At 42.8% G+C, this 14,760-nt stretch overlaps 1 protein-coding gene across 1 annotated transcript in view; it reads left to right on the top strand.

The window, feature by feature from the left end:
• shisal1a (shisa like 1a) overlaps nt 1-5,305 on the top strand; it is a 42,944-nt gene extending 37,639 nt beyond the window's left edge. Inside the window, exon 5 of the mRNA XM_020492437.2 lies at nt 1,943-5,305. Within this exon, the coding sequence (XP_020348026.1) occupies nt 1,943 (1 nt within the window). The 3' untranslated portion in view covers nt 1,944-5,305. The remainder of the gene's footprint in view (nt 1-1,942) is intronic.
• The last annotated feature ends 9,455 nt before the right edge of the window (nt 5,306-14,760 follow it).

The following is a 14,760-nucleotide window of genomic DNA, read 5'->3' as shown; positions in this document are numbered from 1 at the left end:
AAGCTCTATCTCCATGGTGATTATCACCAGAACATTTGGCATCGGATCACAGCAACCAGGCCCGGTGCCATATGGACCTCCCAACTCCTGGGTGATGCCTGCCTGCATGCCAGGCTGCCTCACCAGGCCAGCTAGGGTCATCTATAGCAGAGTCGACCAAACGAGGTGGCATCTGTCACCACAATCATAGGCCCTGACTCAGAGCTGAGCCGTCTGCCTGACCGTCACCTGACAGTCATTTCCAGTCAGGCCCCTGTGGCTAAGATACACAAAAGTATGTGGACACCCCTAAAAAATGTGTGGATTTGGCTATTTCAGCCACACCCATTGTTGACAGGTTTATAAAATCAAGCAAACAGTTATGCATTCTCCATAGACAAACATTGGCAGTAGAATGTCCTGCACTGAAGAGCTCAGTGACTTTTAAAGTGGCACCATCATAGGATGCCACCTTTCCAACAAGTCAGTCGTCTAATTTCTGCCCTGCTAGAGCTGCCCCAGTCAACTGTAAGTGCTGTTACTGTAAAGTGGAAACATCTAGGAGCAACAACGGCTCAGCCGAGAAGTGTGAAGCTAGACAAAACCACAGTCGTCTGTCCTCGGTTGCAAAACTCACTACTGAGTTCCAAACTGCCTCTGGAAGCAACGTCAGCACAAGAACTGTTCATCAGAAGCTTCATGAAATGGGTTTCCATGGCCGAGCAGCCACACACAAGCCTAAGATCATCATGCGCAATGCCAAGTGTCAGTGGAGTGGTGTAAATTTAGCCGCCATTGGGCTCTGGAGCATTGGAAACGCGTTCTCTGGAATGATGAATCACGCTTCACCATCTGGCAGGCCAACAGCTCTGTGTTTGGCAGATGCCAGGAGATCGCTACCTGCCCGAATGCATAGGCCATCCGTAACGTTTGGTGGAGGAGGAATAATGGTCTGGGGCTGTTTTTCATGGTTCGGGCTAGGCCCCTTAGTTCCAGTGAAAGGAAATCTTAACGCTACAGCATACAATGATATTCTAGACGATTCTGTGCTTTCAACTTTGTTGCAATAGTTTGGAGTAGACCCTTTCGTGTTTCAACATGACAATGCCCCCGTGCACAAAGTGAAGTCCATACAGAAACGTTTTGTAGAGATTGGAGTGGAAGAACTTGACTGGCCTGCACAGAGCTCTAACCTCAACTCCATTGAACACCTTTGGGTTGAATTGGAACGCCGACTGCGAGCCAGGCCTAATTGCCCAACATCAGTGCCTGACCTCACTAATGCGCTTGTGGCTGAAGTGGAGGCAAGTCACCGCAGCAATATTCCAACATCTAGTGGAAAGCCTTCCCAGAAGAGTTGAGGCTGTTATAGCAGCACAGGGGGGACCAACTCCATATTAATGCCCAAGTTTCTGGAATGAGATATTTGACGGGCAGGTGTCCACATACTTTTGTAGTGTAGTGTATCATATCAGCAAGTCTATTGCCTGGCAGTCTGGTTTCTGATTCAACAGATGGTCAATGTATGGTAGGTACATTGCTTTGACCAAACCATACGGCAACATACACACTAACAGCAGTCATCTGCCTGCCAGTCTACCTGAGCAGTGTGACATAATAATCTGATAAAGATACCACTTACTAATGCCAGATTCTCTCCAGAAATAAGCTTGGGCGCTTCAAATATCTTTCATGTCATTTCTTTTGTCTCCAAAGCGTGTGTCTATTTCCTGCATATTCACATTGTATCTTTGAACCACTACTGCAGCTGAATGGGTTTGCGTGGTAACGTTTGGGTAGTAAATAAATTAAATCAAGTGAAGTCTGCTGTGTGTGTGTGTGGGGGGGGGGGGGGGTTGTTAATAAATAAATAAATATTTTCTAATTAATTTAGTTGCTTGTACTGTCAATACCATCGTTATGAGGGTTTTAATAGTGTATCACTGTCTTTTTTTCCATTCAGAGTGAAGCTGCAAGAGGATGAATGAGTAGAAGAGTAGAGAGCAGCGACGCCGGGCAGAGGATAGCACGGCTCAGACACCTGTCTCTGTCTGCCTGGATTATTGACACAGTAACATACCACAGGGTGGCTGGCCCTACGGAAGCTAGTGGCTAGCTAGCAGTTCCTGCTCACCTCCATTCCTCTGAGCTTCTACACACAGGGCATTGGAGGATAGAGTATGACGAAACGTCTAGACTACAACAGAAGGCCCAGGTGAATGGAGCTGCTGCTACCCAAACACTGCTAAGGAACAGGCCACAGGCACTGAAACTGACCATGTATACCCCTGCATGGGCTGGGACTGTTCTAATAAGAAACCAATGGAGACTTGAAGTGAACTGGATAAAATGTGGTTACAAACGAGGGGGCTTTGTTTGATTTGTGTGTTTGAGTGTTGATTGCACTTGGTTGCTGTGTGGGGTTAAATTCAGTAGTAGTCAGAAGAAGTTGTGGAAGTACTGTATCTATTGGGGATTTATTTAAAGTAAACTAGTCAGAGACTTTCTATGAGTGGTAAACATCCTAGACGATTCACCATGGAGGTTGACACTGAGCATCTTGAAGACAGACAACACTATTTTTCTTCAGCGACAAATGACTCACCTGAATCGAGCGATATCTCTATTCTACAGTGGCAGTCTTCAGAAAAGGCCTTTGTGTGTATTTTGTGATCTTATTATTTTTCTAATTAAACATAAGTTGGTGAAGTTTCCTCTACTACAACCTTCACAAATTGATGTCCAGTCCTTTTCCTGTCCAGGCTTTATTTAAAGAGACCCATTAAGAATAATGATAAAAAATATATATTAATTTGGTTCATTTAAATTATAAGCACCAATGTCCCATACCGGTAATAGCCATTGAGAGCCCTGACCTAAATGAGAACATAGACCATCTCACACACAGAGCAATCACTGAATTGAATCTGAGGCTTGCATCCCAAATGGCATCCTATTCCCTATATAGTGCACTACATTTGGTAGGGCTCAGGTCAAAAGTAATGCACTTTATAGGGAATAGGGTGCCATTTGGGATGTAGACCCAGGCTCTCTCTGCAGGATAGATTTAATTACAAGGTGAAGTCTATGGAAAAGAAATATGTCAACATAATAAAACCTTACTGAACACAGTGGTCTTCCCCTTCAAGTCACCTTGTCAGCTTAGCAATGAGCAAGAGTGGAGTGCAGACAAAATAATCACTTCAGTGAAAAAGAAAGGTGTTAGGAACCGCACAGGGATTGAATAAAGCTCAGCGCTTAACTAATTGCTGACATATACTGTACTTTCCGATTGATACATAAAGTACAGCCTTGTTGTGTTGGGAAGGGGGAGAGAGAATAAAGCATATGTTTGTGTCAGCAGGCTGGGAGGCGGAAGGATTGTGATGGAGGAAGACAGGAGGCCCGCTCGTAGAGAAAAGGTTCCAAAAGGGTTCTGCTGCTGTCCCCATAGGAGAACCATTTTTGGTTCCAGGTAGAACTCTTTTGGGTTCCATATAGTACCCTCTGTGGAAAGGGTTCTACATCTATCCCAAAAGGTTTGTACCTGGAATAGAAAGGATTCTACCTGGAACCAAAAGGGGTTCTTCAAAGGGTTCTCTGATGGGGACAGCCGAAGAACCCTTTTTGGATCCAGAAATCACTTCTTTCTAAGAGCGTATACAGTGCAGTACAGGGGTGTGTCTCTCTTCACTCTCCCCCTGATTCTGCAGCTGTAACCTGGATATCTGGCAGCTGCACAGCCAGTACATTACGTGCAGAGAATTCCTGGACCGTACCAACCATGCAGCACTGCAGTGTCCTTGGTAGGGGCCAATAAAAATGGCAGAACTATACACATTTCTGTTATAAGAATGACCCTTGCTGACATTATAATCTGTTGTAATCAGCAATAAAGTTCAGATTTGGTCAGTTTGAGTTAACTTCTGTACACTAAAAGGCTACAATCTAACTGCGTGGCTGCTCCAGTGGACTTGTATCCTGTGCTGATATGTTTCAAGTTTCAACGTTTATTCGCCACGTGCACAGAATGCAAAAGTACAGAGAAATTCTTACTTAAGAGCTCTTTCCCAACAGTGCACTACTAATAATATGGATAATCATAGAAATATATCATTTTTAAAACACAAGAAGTGCGATATAAGTTGACTTGTACCTAGTGCTGAGATAAGATGTGACCAACTGAAATAATTGGGTTGGACTGGACTGGCAAGCTATCTCTTTCTCTCTTCCTCTTTCCTTCCTTCATTTCTTCTCTCTCTCTCTCTCTCTCTCTTTCTGTCACTACCTCTCTCTTTCTGTCACTCCCTCTCCTATCTCTCCCTCCCCCTTTCCCTCTCTCCCCCTCTCTCTTCTCTCTCCACCCCTCCCTTCTTCCGTCAGCCACCTCCTTCCCTACCTCCCTCCCTCCCTCCTGCAGAAAGTGAGAGAGAGCAGTGGCAGCAGCTAGGAAACTGGGAGGAGCAGGAATTTTAAACAGCTGCTGCAATACAAAGGGGATTTAATTGGGCTCAAAGCAGGGGAAATGGCAGAGATCAGATATGCTAGGGAACACACGTCTCCTCTGGAGCCACAGTGCTGTGCTGCTGTAACAAAGCAAAGCTACTGTGAGCAGGGACTTCCTTTTCCATCGACAATATGTAGTCGTGATAAATAGGGAAATGCCCCTTCCCTAGCAACCCACTGGGCGCACAGACTTCAGTTAAACATCTAGTAAACAACAGCTGTGGACTAACAGTGAAATGCATACTCATGGTCCGTTCCCAACAGTGCAGAGAGAAAGAAAATAGAGAAATAATACAAAAGTAAAACACGTAATATTAAAAGTAATAATAGATACATAATGAGTAACAATAACTTGTCTATATACAAGGAGGACCAGTACTGAGTCACTGTGCAGGGGTACGAGGTAATTGAGGTAGATATGTACATATAACTAGGGATAAAGTGACATAGTGAACAGTAGCAGCAACGTATGTGATGAGTCAAAAAAGTGAGTGCAAAATGGGTCAACGCAGATAGTTAACTACTTAACCAAATAGCTACCAGGACTAACTGTTTAGCAGTCTTATGGCTTGGGGGTAGAAGCTGTTCAGGGTGTTGTTGGTTCTAGACTTGGTGTATCGGTACCTCTTGCTTGAGGTTGCCGTAGAGTAAATCTCCACCTGTACAAAGAAGCTTTGTAGTGATTTGTCGGTACCTCACTGTGGGTGTGGTGATGATGATAACGTAGAGTTATGAGTTGAATTGTTTCTGCACTTGTTAACTTTGTATTGTTCCACCAGGGAGAAATAAAGTTGTATCTTTTCCAGTGTGTTTAAACATTTCTGTGTGTATGCTGCTCTTTTTTAAACTCTGAATCTCAAAGCCCAAAACATAAAAGTAGAATAAAGTTTGTTCCAGATGTTGTGTTTGGCTAGAGCATTCTGTCTGAGTCAAAGCAGTGGCCTGTAGCTGCCACCCCTAGCCTGGTGAATCACACAACCCAGGCAGCCAGACTAGGACCTGAGACATCATTAAGGCCAGGAGATGACAGGCCAGAGAGAAGCAGACAGACGGAGACACAGACAGTCATGTCACGCCTAAATACCTTGTTCTAAATTAGAATCCTGTCTGCCACAGCTGAAGAAGGGTCTCAGATTCCAGAGTATCCAAGGAGATGGCAAGGTTTGTTAGCAAGAAGTATTTTCAGCTTTTTCATTAATCAGCTTTCTCTCTCTCTCCAAAAATCTCACTTTTTAAAATATTTTTTTAACCTCCGACTCTGTTCAATACGCATTTTCTCTTCTCTCCTCATCCCACCAGTCTGTCCTTCACTCTCTTCCTTCCTTCCTTTTCTTCTCCTAAACACATCCATCTGCCTTGCTCCCCATCACTTTCACATTTTCCGAGACCTTCCTCCCTCCCTGTTTCATTGCTATGATAGCATTATTGTGGGAAAAGACCAGAGGGACAAAGACTTTATAATAAACAGTGTAAACTAGTTAATCCCATTCATCACTATGAAAAACAAAACATTTCTTCGATCTCCCACTGTTCCAGAGGAGCAGGGCAAAGCATCACTCTGGCTGCTGGCATGATGGCATCCATCTATCAAAACCCCATTAGACCGTCCCATCGCTAGCATCTACCACCCTGCCCACTCAGCCCTCTCTGAGGCAGGCAGAGAGCCCTTCTGTGGCGCAGAGCCCACGTTAAGTGGATCTTAATGTTGCCATTTCATGCCATTTGTCTAAATGTAATGTGATAAAGCCCATTTGGAAGGCCCTATCCGGCCCACTGTTATCAGATTATCATTACAGTGCCATTGGTGATCAGATGTCACTCAAAGAGGGAGACACCCACAGGGGGTGGAGAATAGAGAAGTGGGTAGGGGGAGAGGGGGAGGAAGGGGAGAAGAGCAGAAGAGAGGAGAGCTGAAGTAGCCAATTGTGAATTTCGGTAAACTAGTCAAATTGTCTCCCTTACTCAGATAACTTTCATGTGTAGATGAATATCTTCATAATAGCACCAAGCATAAACAATAAATATTGTAGCTATCTTTGCACTGCCTCCACAGTCAGCCCTATTTTCCACAGTTTGACGTTTATTATCATGAATCTTGCCCTGGAGGCAGAACTGCGATTTCTGCTAGATGGGCCAGCTGCAAAGTCCAAATTGGCTATATTATAAAAAATGTCACTTTTGGTCTTATTTTAAGGTTAGAGTTAGGCATTAAGGTTAGCAGTCTGGTTACGGTTAGGGCTAGGTTTAAAAGTAGATTTTATAACTTAGGCACAGGCCTACTAGCGACCATTCTGCCTAGCTGCCTCCAGGTCAAGATTCATGCAATAAATGCCAACCTACCTATTTTCCCATCAACTGAACTCAGCCTTAAACAAGACTGACAGCCCTTATTCACTATTCTATTTATTGTCATTTCAAACCTTTGTGTCTACCACTAAGTGCTGAGAATCCTCAAAGATCTGACCTCTGACCAGCTGCTATGCCTGTCTTAAATGTTTTGAATGTCCACAATTTTCATCAGGCAAATCTAACTGCCATTCCCCTGAGACGGGGGAGTTCAAGGGCAGTAAATTGGAAGGCTGGCCCAAAAACATTGAGTGAAGAGAAACCATTCTGGTGACCTGACAGCACACTTAAACTGTCTGCTGAAACGGGCTATTTACATGATGAAGAGGGGGAACACAAACCTGCCCAGGACCACTCTCTCTCTGTCTGCCCTCTGAGAAGTGTGACATTGAGCTGTAATGAATGTGTGCCTGACCATCAGTCTCAGAATCTTACAACACAATATGATACTCACTCAAACACTCACACATACGTTCACTATTTCAGTTCAGCTAGCTTCAATACGAGGAACTATAATTCATAACTTTATTGAAACTATAACTTTCTTGAAACAGTTCACAAACCTTTATATAGAAAATCATTCATATTAAAAAATATGTATATCTTTATTTTGGCCAAGTAAGAAAAGAGCTGAGACAAAGGACTTCCCATGTTTTCACCTTGTTACATCCTCCTCCACATTCTGTCCATTCTCATCTGCTCTTAAACAGAGCATATAGGACCTCCTATATCTAGGAGAGAGGCAGTCAGAGACTGATTTATGCTTTGACAGCACCTACAACCACTAGAGCGTTGATAATGGGGGTCAGGTGGGTGCATTTAGCGACATTGGCACAAAAAGTCAAATGCAGCATTATTGTCACGTTCTGACCTTTATTTCCTTTATTTTGTCTTTATTTAGTATGGTCAGGGCGTGAGTTGGGGTGGGCAGTCTATGTTTGTTTTTCTATGTTTGGTTTCTGTTTCGGCCTAGTATGGTTCTCAATCAGAGGCAGGTGTCGTTAGTTGTCTCTGATTGAGAATCATACTTAGGTAGCCTGGGTTTCACTGTTGGTTTGTGGGTGTTTGTTTCCGTGTGTGTGTTTGTCGCCACACGGTACTGTTTCGGTTGTTGTAGATTTCACGTTATCGTTTATTGTTTTTGTTCGAGTGTTCATTTGTCTTCATCAAAAACATTATGGACACTTACCACGCTGCATCTTGGTCCGATCCTTACTCCTCTTCAGATGAAGAGGAGATCTGCCGTTACAATCATATGATGCAAAATGCATCATACCAGTTGCATTTCTGTATTTTGAAAGTTACACATCTTGAAAACTTGATTGCTGACATGCAAAATATTTTGGGACTATGTCAACAACGGACTAATGAAACAAATACCAAAATATAGTTTTTCAGTGGAGTTTTCCTTTAAAGTGGGTCACAAAATTTGACCAAAAACAACATTAGATAAAATCGAATCAATGTTGCAATTGTAATATTAGATCCAACAATATCACTCTTCCCTCTGTGGTAATTATGCATTAGATATAAATGCACAATAATTAAATGAATGTACTATGAAGATGTACTCAAGTTCCTGCTAACCTAATTAATGCACACACTGGTGTGTACCTGTAGACCTGGAGCAGTGGGGATTCCTTATTCCATCACAGAGATTAGCCCATAATTAAAAGGATGCTAAAAAACTAATTAAATCAGCCACTTATTCCTGGGTTGAATGAATTGTGCCAGTCCAACCATTAACAGTTATCAACTCAAAGCTTTACTTTTAAATGACAGGTTATGCTGCCAAGTAAATTAACCAGCTTATTGTATTATTACAAAGAAAGTAAACACTCAGAGCTTCTACATGTACATTTTTTCCAGAAGCAAAATCAAGAAAACACACACTATTTTTTTGCTCGCTCTCTCTCTCTCTCTCTCTCTCTCAATGTACATATTGCCAATGCTTACTTTGGAGATGTACAATGTTAACATAAATAAAATAATAATTATCAATATTGTCAACGGAACAACAGTAACACCATTAATCAAGGGTCAAAATAACCAGACATTGGACAATAACAGTAAGCATGGAGGACATGTGCAGGCTGGTTGGTCTGTCAGAAACTGTCCCTCATTTTGTGGCAGACAGCAATGTAGTGTGCTGCCAACCCACAGCTCTCTGCATCCTCCCCCATCAGGACAGGTCGCCTATTCTCATCAGAGAGGTCTGACACTCTTTAATTGTTTTATATTTTTTTTACATTTTGCCAGGAAATGCAGCTCTGTCTCAGGTTCTGCTGTGGCGCAGTTGTTGCACAGCCTTTCTTCTACAGGGAGCCATGTTTTCCTGTGTCTACCCTTCTCAATGGTAAGGCTGTGCTCACTGAGCCTGTACATTGCCAAGGTTTTTCAAAGGTTTTGATCAGTAACCATGGTCAAATAGTTTGCCACCGTGTGCTGTCGATTTAGGGCCAGATAGCACTGCATTTTGCTTTGTGCTTGTGTTTCCCAATAGGTAATGTAGTTTGGTTTTGACTGTGTTGTAATTTGGTTTATTCTGATTGATTGGATGTTCTGGTCCTGAGGCTTCCGTGTGTTAGTAGAACAGGTTTGTAAACTCAGCCCCTATCTATCTTTTTCCACTATCTCCCTTTCTCTCTTTTTTAATCCTCTCAGTTCAATTGGCATAACATAACAATGAACATATTGCCAAAGCTTACGATGGACATTTAAAATATGAACATAATTAATATCAATATTGTCAAAAACAATAACCAAGGGTCAAAATAACCAGACATTGAACAATAACAATAAGCATGGAGAACATGTGCAGGCTGGTTGGTTTTTCAGACACTGTCTCTCATTTTATGGCAGGCAGCATTGTGTGCGCTGACAACCCACAGCTCTCTGTGTCCTCCCCCAACAGGACGGGTCGCCTATTCTCATCAGAGAGGTCTTTGAAATCTTGAATAAGGATTTCAAATTTGGGGAAATGACACTCTCTAATTGTTTTACATTTGTCTCTCTCTCACTCCCTTCCAGTGATGGCATAGTTCCAGTAGCCTGGCTCCAAGTATCAATATCTTGATTAGCTCTTTCTCTCTCTCACTCCCTTCCAGTGATGGCATAGTTCCAGTAGCCTGGCTCCAAGTATCAATATCTTGATTAGCTCTTTCTCTCTCTCACTCCCTTCCAGTGATGGCATAGTTCCAGTAGCCTGGCTCGAAGTATCAATATCTTGATTAGCTCTTTCTCTCTCTCACTCCCTTCCAGTGATGGCATAGTTCCAGTAGCCTGGCTCCAAGTATCAATATCTTGATTAGCTCTTTCTCTCTCTCACTCCCTTCCAGTGATGGCATAGTTCCAGTAGCCTGGCTCGAAGTATCAATATCTTGATTAGCTCTTTCTCTCTCTCACTCCCTTCCAGTGATGGCATAGTTCCAGTAGCCTGGCTCCAAGTATCAATATCTTGATTAGCTCTTTCTCTCTCTCACTCCCTTCCAGTGATGGCATAGTTCCAGTAGCCTGGCTCCAAGTATCAATATCTTGATTAGCTCTTTCTCTCTCTCACTCCCTTCCAGTGATGGCATAGTTCCAGTAGCCTGGCTCCAAGTATCAATATCTTGATTAGCTCTTTCTCTCTCTCACTCCCTTCCAGTGATGGCATAGTTCCAGTAGCCTGGCTCCAAGTATCAATATCTTGATTAGCTCTTTCTCTCTCTCACTCCCTTCCAGTGATGGCATAGTTCCAGTAGCCTGGCTCGAAGTATCAATATCTTGATTAGCTCTTTCTCTCTCTCACTCCCTTCCAGTGATGGCATAGTTCCAGTAGCCTGGCTCCAAGTATCAATATCTTGATTAGCTCTTTCTCTCTCTCACTCCCTTCCAGTGATGGCATAGTTCCAGTAGCCTGGCTCGAAGTATCAATATCTTGATTAGCTCTTTCTCTCTCTCACTCCCTTCCAGTGATGGCATAGTTCCAGTAGCCTGGCTCGAAGTATCAATATCTTGATTAGCTCTTTCTCTCTCTCACTCCCTTCCAGTGATGGCATAGTTCCAGTAGCCTGGCTACAAGTATCAATATCTTGATTAGCTCTTTCTCTCTCTCACTCCCTTCCAGTGATGGCATAGTTCCAGTAGCCTGGCTCCAAGTATCAATATCTTGATTAGCTCTTTCTCTCTCTCACTCCCTTCCAGTGATGGCATAGTTCCAGTAGCCTGGCTCGAAGTATCAATATCTTGATTAGCTCTTTCTCTCTCTCACTCCCTTCCAGTGATGGCATAGTTCCAGTAGCCTGGCTCCAAGTATCAATATCTTGATTAGCTCTTTCTCTCTCTCACTCCCTTCCAGTGATGGCATAGTTCCAGTAGCCTGGCTCGAAGTATCAATATCTTGATTAGCTCTTTCTCTCTCTCACTCCCTTCCAGTGATGGCATAGTTCCAGTAGCCTGGCTCGAAGTATCAATATCTTGATTAGCTCTTTCTCTCTCTCACTCCCTTCCAGTGATGGCATAGTTCCAGTAGCCTGGCTCCAAGTATCAATATCTTGATTAGCTCTTTCTCTCTCTCACTCCCTTCCAGTGATGGCATAGTTCCAGTAGCCTGGCTCGAAGTATCAATATCTTGATTAGCTCTTTCTCTCTCTCACTCCCTTCCAGTGATGGCATAGTTCCAGTAGCCTGGCTCCAAGTATCAATATCTTGATTAGCTCTTTCTCTCTCTCACTCCCTTCCAGTGATGGCATAGTTCCAGTAGCCTGGCTCCAAGTATCAATATCTTGATTAGCTCTTTCTCTCTCTCACTCCCTTCCAGTGATGGCATAGTTCCAGTAGCCTGGCTCCAAGTATCAATATCTTGATTAGCTCTTTCTCTCTCTCACTCCCTTCCAGTGATGGCATAGTTCCAGTAGCCTGGCTCGAAGTATCAATATCTTGATTAGCTCTTTCTCTCTCTCACTCCCTTCCAGTGATGGCATAGTTCCAGTAGCCTGGCTCCAAGTATCAATATCTTGATTAGCTCTTTCTCTCTCTCACTCCCTTCCAGTGATGGCATAGTTCCAGTAGCCTGGCTCCAAGTATCAATATCTTGATTAGCTCTTTCTCTCTCTCACTCCCTTCCAGTGATGGCATAGTTCCAGTAGCCTGGCTCGAAGTATCAATATCTTGATTAGCTCTTTCTCTCTCTCACTCCCTTCCAGTGATGGCATAGTTCCAGTAGCCTGGCTCGAAGTATCAATATCTTGATTAGCTCTTTCTCTCTCTCACTCCCTTCCAGTGATGGCATAGTTCCAGTAGCCTGGCTCGAAGTATCAATATCTTGATTAGCTCTTTCTCTCTCTCACTCCCTTCCAGTGATGGCATAGTTCCAGTAGCCTGGCTCGAAGTATCAATATCTTGATTAGCTCTTTCTCTCTCTCACTCCCTTCCAGTGATGGCATAGTTCCAGTAGCCTGGCTCGAAGTATCAATATCTTGATTAGCTCTTTCTCTCTCTCGCTCGCTCTCTCAATTCAATCCACTATCTCCCTTTCTCTATCTTTCTCTCTTTCTTAATCCTCTCAGTCCAATTCAAATAGCTTTATTGGCATGACATAACAATGTACATATTGCCAAAGCTTACTTTGGACATTTAAAATATGAACATAATTAATAATCAATATTGTCAACAGGACAACAGTAACTCTCTCTCTCTCTCTCTGCATTGCAGTGTATGGTGGAGAAAGGTCAATCAACAGCTAACAGATAGAGTGACATTCTCCCTTTGAGGTTTCAAGCATGAGAGAGCCTCGAAATGAATGATTATGACCTCAGAGTGGGTCTTAGTCCCAAATGGCACCCTATTCCCTATGTAGTGTACTACTTTTAATCAGGGCCCACATGGCTCTGGACTAAAGCAGTGCAGTATATAGGGAATAGGGTGCCATTTTGGACAAACCCTTTAGCCAATCATCCAGAGCAATAATCATCATATTCATTCATATTCCAACGGAATCCCAGCTCTCCCTCAGAACACTACTCATATCACCATGCATACACACTAAGAAAAGAGGGGTCCTTAAGGGTTCTTTGGGAAGGGTTATGATTCTATGTGGAACCATAATGACTCAAAGAACCATTTGAGCCCTGCAATGGTTCTTTGCAGTTCACAAAAGGGTTCTTTGCTCTTTTAGTGACAATTCAAATGTACAGTAAATATAGGCGCCGAAGGAGATGGAGGGGCGGCGGTTCATTCAAATATTTTGAGGAGTGGTTTCCGCACAGTTCTTTTTGTGCAAGCGTGAGTGAGAGTGTCAATCCAGATGATCTTATCTGTTGTTTAATGCCGTTACATGTTATATATGACTATGGCCAGTGTCTTGTGAAAAACACGTATGGCCTTGAGAACAGTTGTCTAAATCAGTGATTTCTGTCACGCCCTGACCTTAGAGAGCCTTTTTATGTCTCTATTTGGTTTGGTCAAGGTGTGATTTGGGTGGGCATTCTATGTGTTGTATTTCTTTGTGTTTGGCGAGTGTGGTTCCCAATCAGAGGCAGTTGTTTATTGTTGTCTCTGATTGGGAATCATACTTAGCTAGACTTTTTTTTCTCCCACCTATGTTGTGGATCTTGTCCTTGTATTGTTGCTGTTGAGCCCTACAAGGCTGTACATTTTGTTGGTTCTCTCTTTCTTGTTTTGTGGGTTATCATTAAAGAATATGATTAGCCTGCCCCACGCTGCATCTTGGTCTAATTCCACCAACAACGATTACAATTTCTCAAATCTCTCCTCAGCGACCCGCAGCTTTACCAGAGCTTTAATACCTGATTCAACTTGTCAATTAACACAATAATAACACCTAAGGAATTTTAACAATATAATATAGCTAACCAAAATGATAAACCTGTAAGGTTCTTGAAAAGGATATACAAAAAAGCTTCAGATTGAGAACCAAATATCCTGAGAAGCATTGCCCATTTAAAAAAGGGTTGTAACCACAGCGAACACCTTTTTTGTTCTATGTTCTATGTAGAACCGGTTCTTTATAGAACCTTAGAAAAGGGTTATTTATAGCACCATACAGGTTTAATTTAGAACCTTATGAGCATTGTTCTTTATAGATCCTTAAAAAAAAGGTTTTATATAGAACCATGGTTACAAGCCAAATAAGCCTTATTTGGCACTACATTAGAACCATTTGTTTTTAGTGTGTAGCGATGGGGCTTAATTCAAACTAGCAGTACTTATTTTGGCTTCAACTTGCCATGTGAACAGTCTGTGGCATATCACTATCTTCCTTGATAAATGCCTTTGATACAGGAAATCTTCTGAATTAGTTTGATATTACTGTCTCACAGCGCCTTTTCTGTGCTGTGGAGATTACAGCCCTGAGCAATCTTGGTCAAATTCCTATTTCCTGTGGTATTGTTGTTATTCTCCTTAGGCTCCTACTGTAAGTACACTGTCACAAGACCAATTTGACTCCAAGTTGGTGTGAGGATATAGGTAGGTCAACTATGGGTGCCACAGAATATGAACAAGCTTATTTTATTTTACCTTTATTTAACTAGGCAGGTCAGTTAAGAACAAATTCTTACTTTCAATGACGGCCTAGGAACAGTGGGTTGACTGCCTTGTTCAGGGGCAGAACGACAGATGTGTACATTGTCAGCTCGGGGATTCAAACTTGCAACCTTTCGATGACTAGTCCAACGCTCTAACCATTAGGCTACCCTGCCACTGTACTTACTGTACCTTCGGGGTCAACATTGGGCATGGGTATCTCAATGTCATTCAGGAGGTCCAGATTGTACAGCTAAACCACAGAGAGGGATAATCATACACCATTTAGCCGACGCTTTTTTCCAAAGTGAGTCACGCGTTCATACATTTTCCACATGGGTGGCACCCAGTGAGAATTGAAACCACGATCCCGGCTTTGCAAGCGTCATTCTCTACCATCTG

This window comes from Oncorhynchus kisutch, linkage group LG10, assembly GCF_002021735.2.
Source record: "Oncorhynchus kisutch isolate 150728-3 linkage group LG10, Okis_V2, whole genome shotgun sequence".
NCBI lineage: Eukaryota > Metazoa > Chordata > Actinopteri > Salmoniformes > Salmonidae > Oncorhynchus > Oncorhynchus kisutch.
This window is presented reverse-complemented; position numbering and strand designations above follow the sequence as displayed.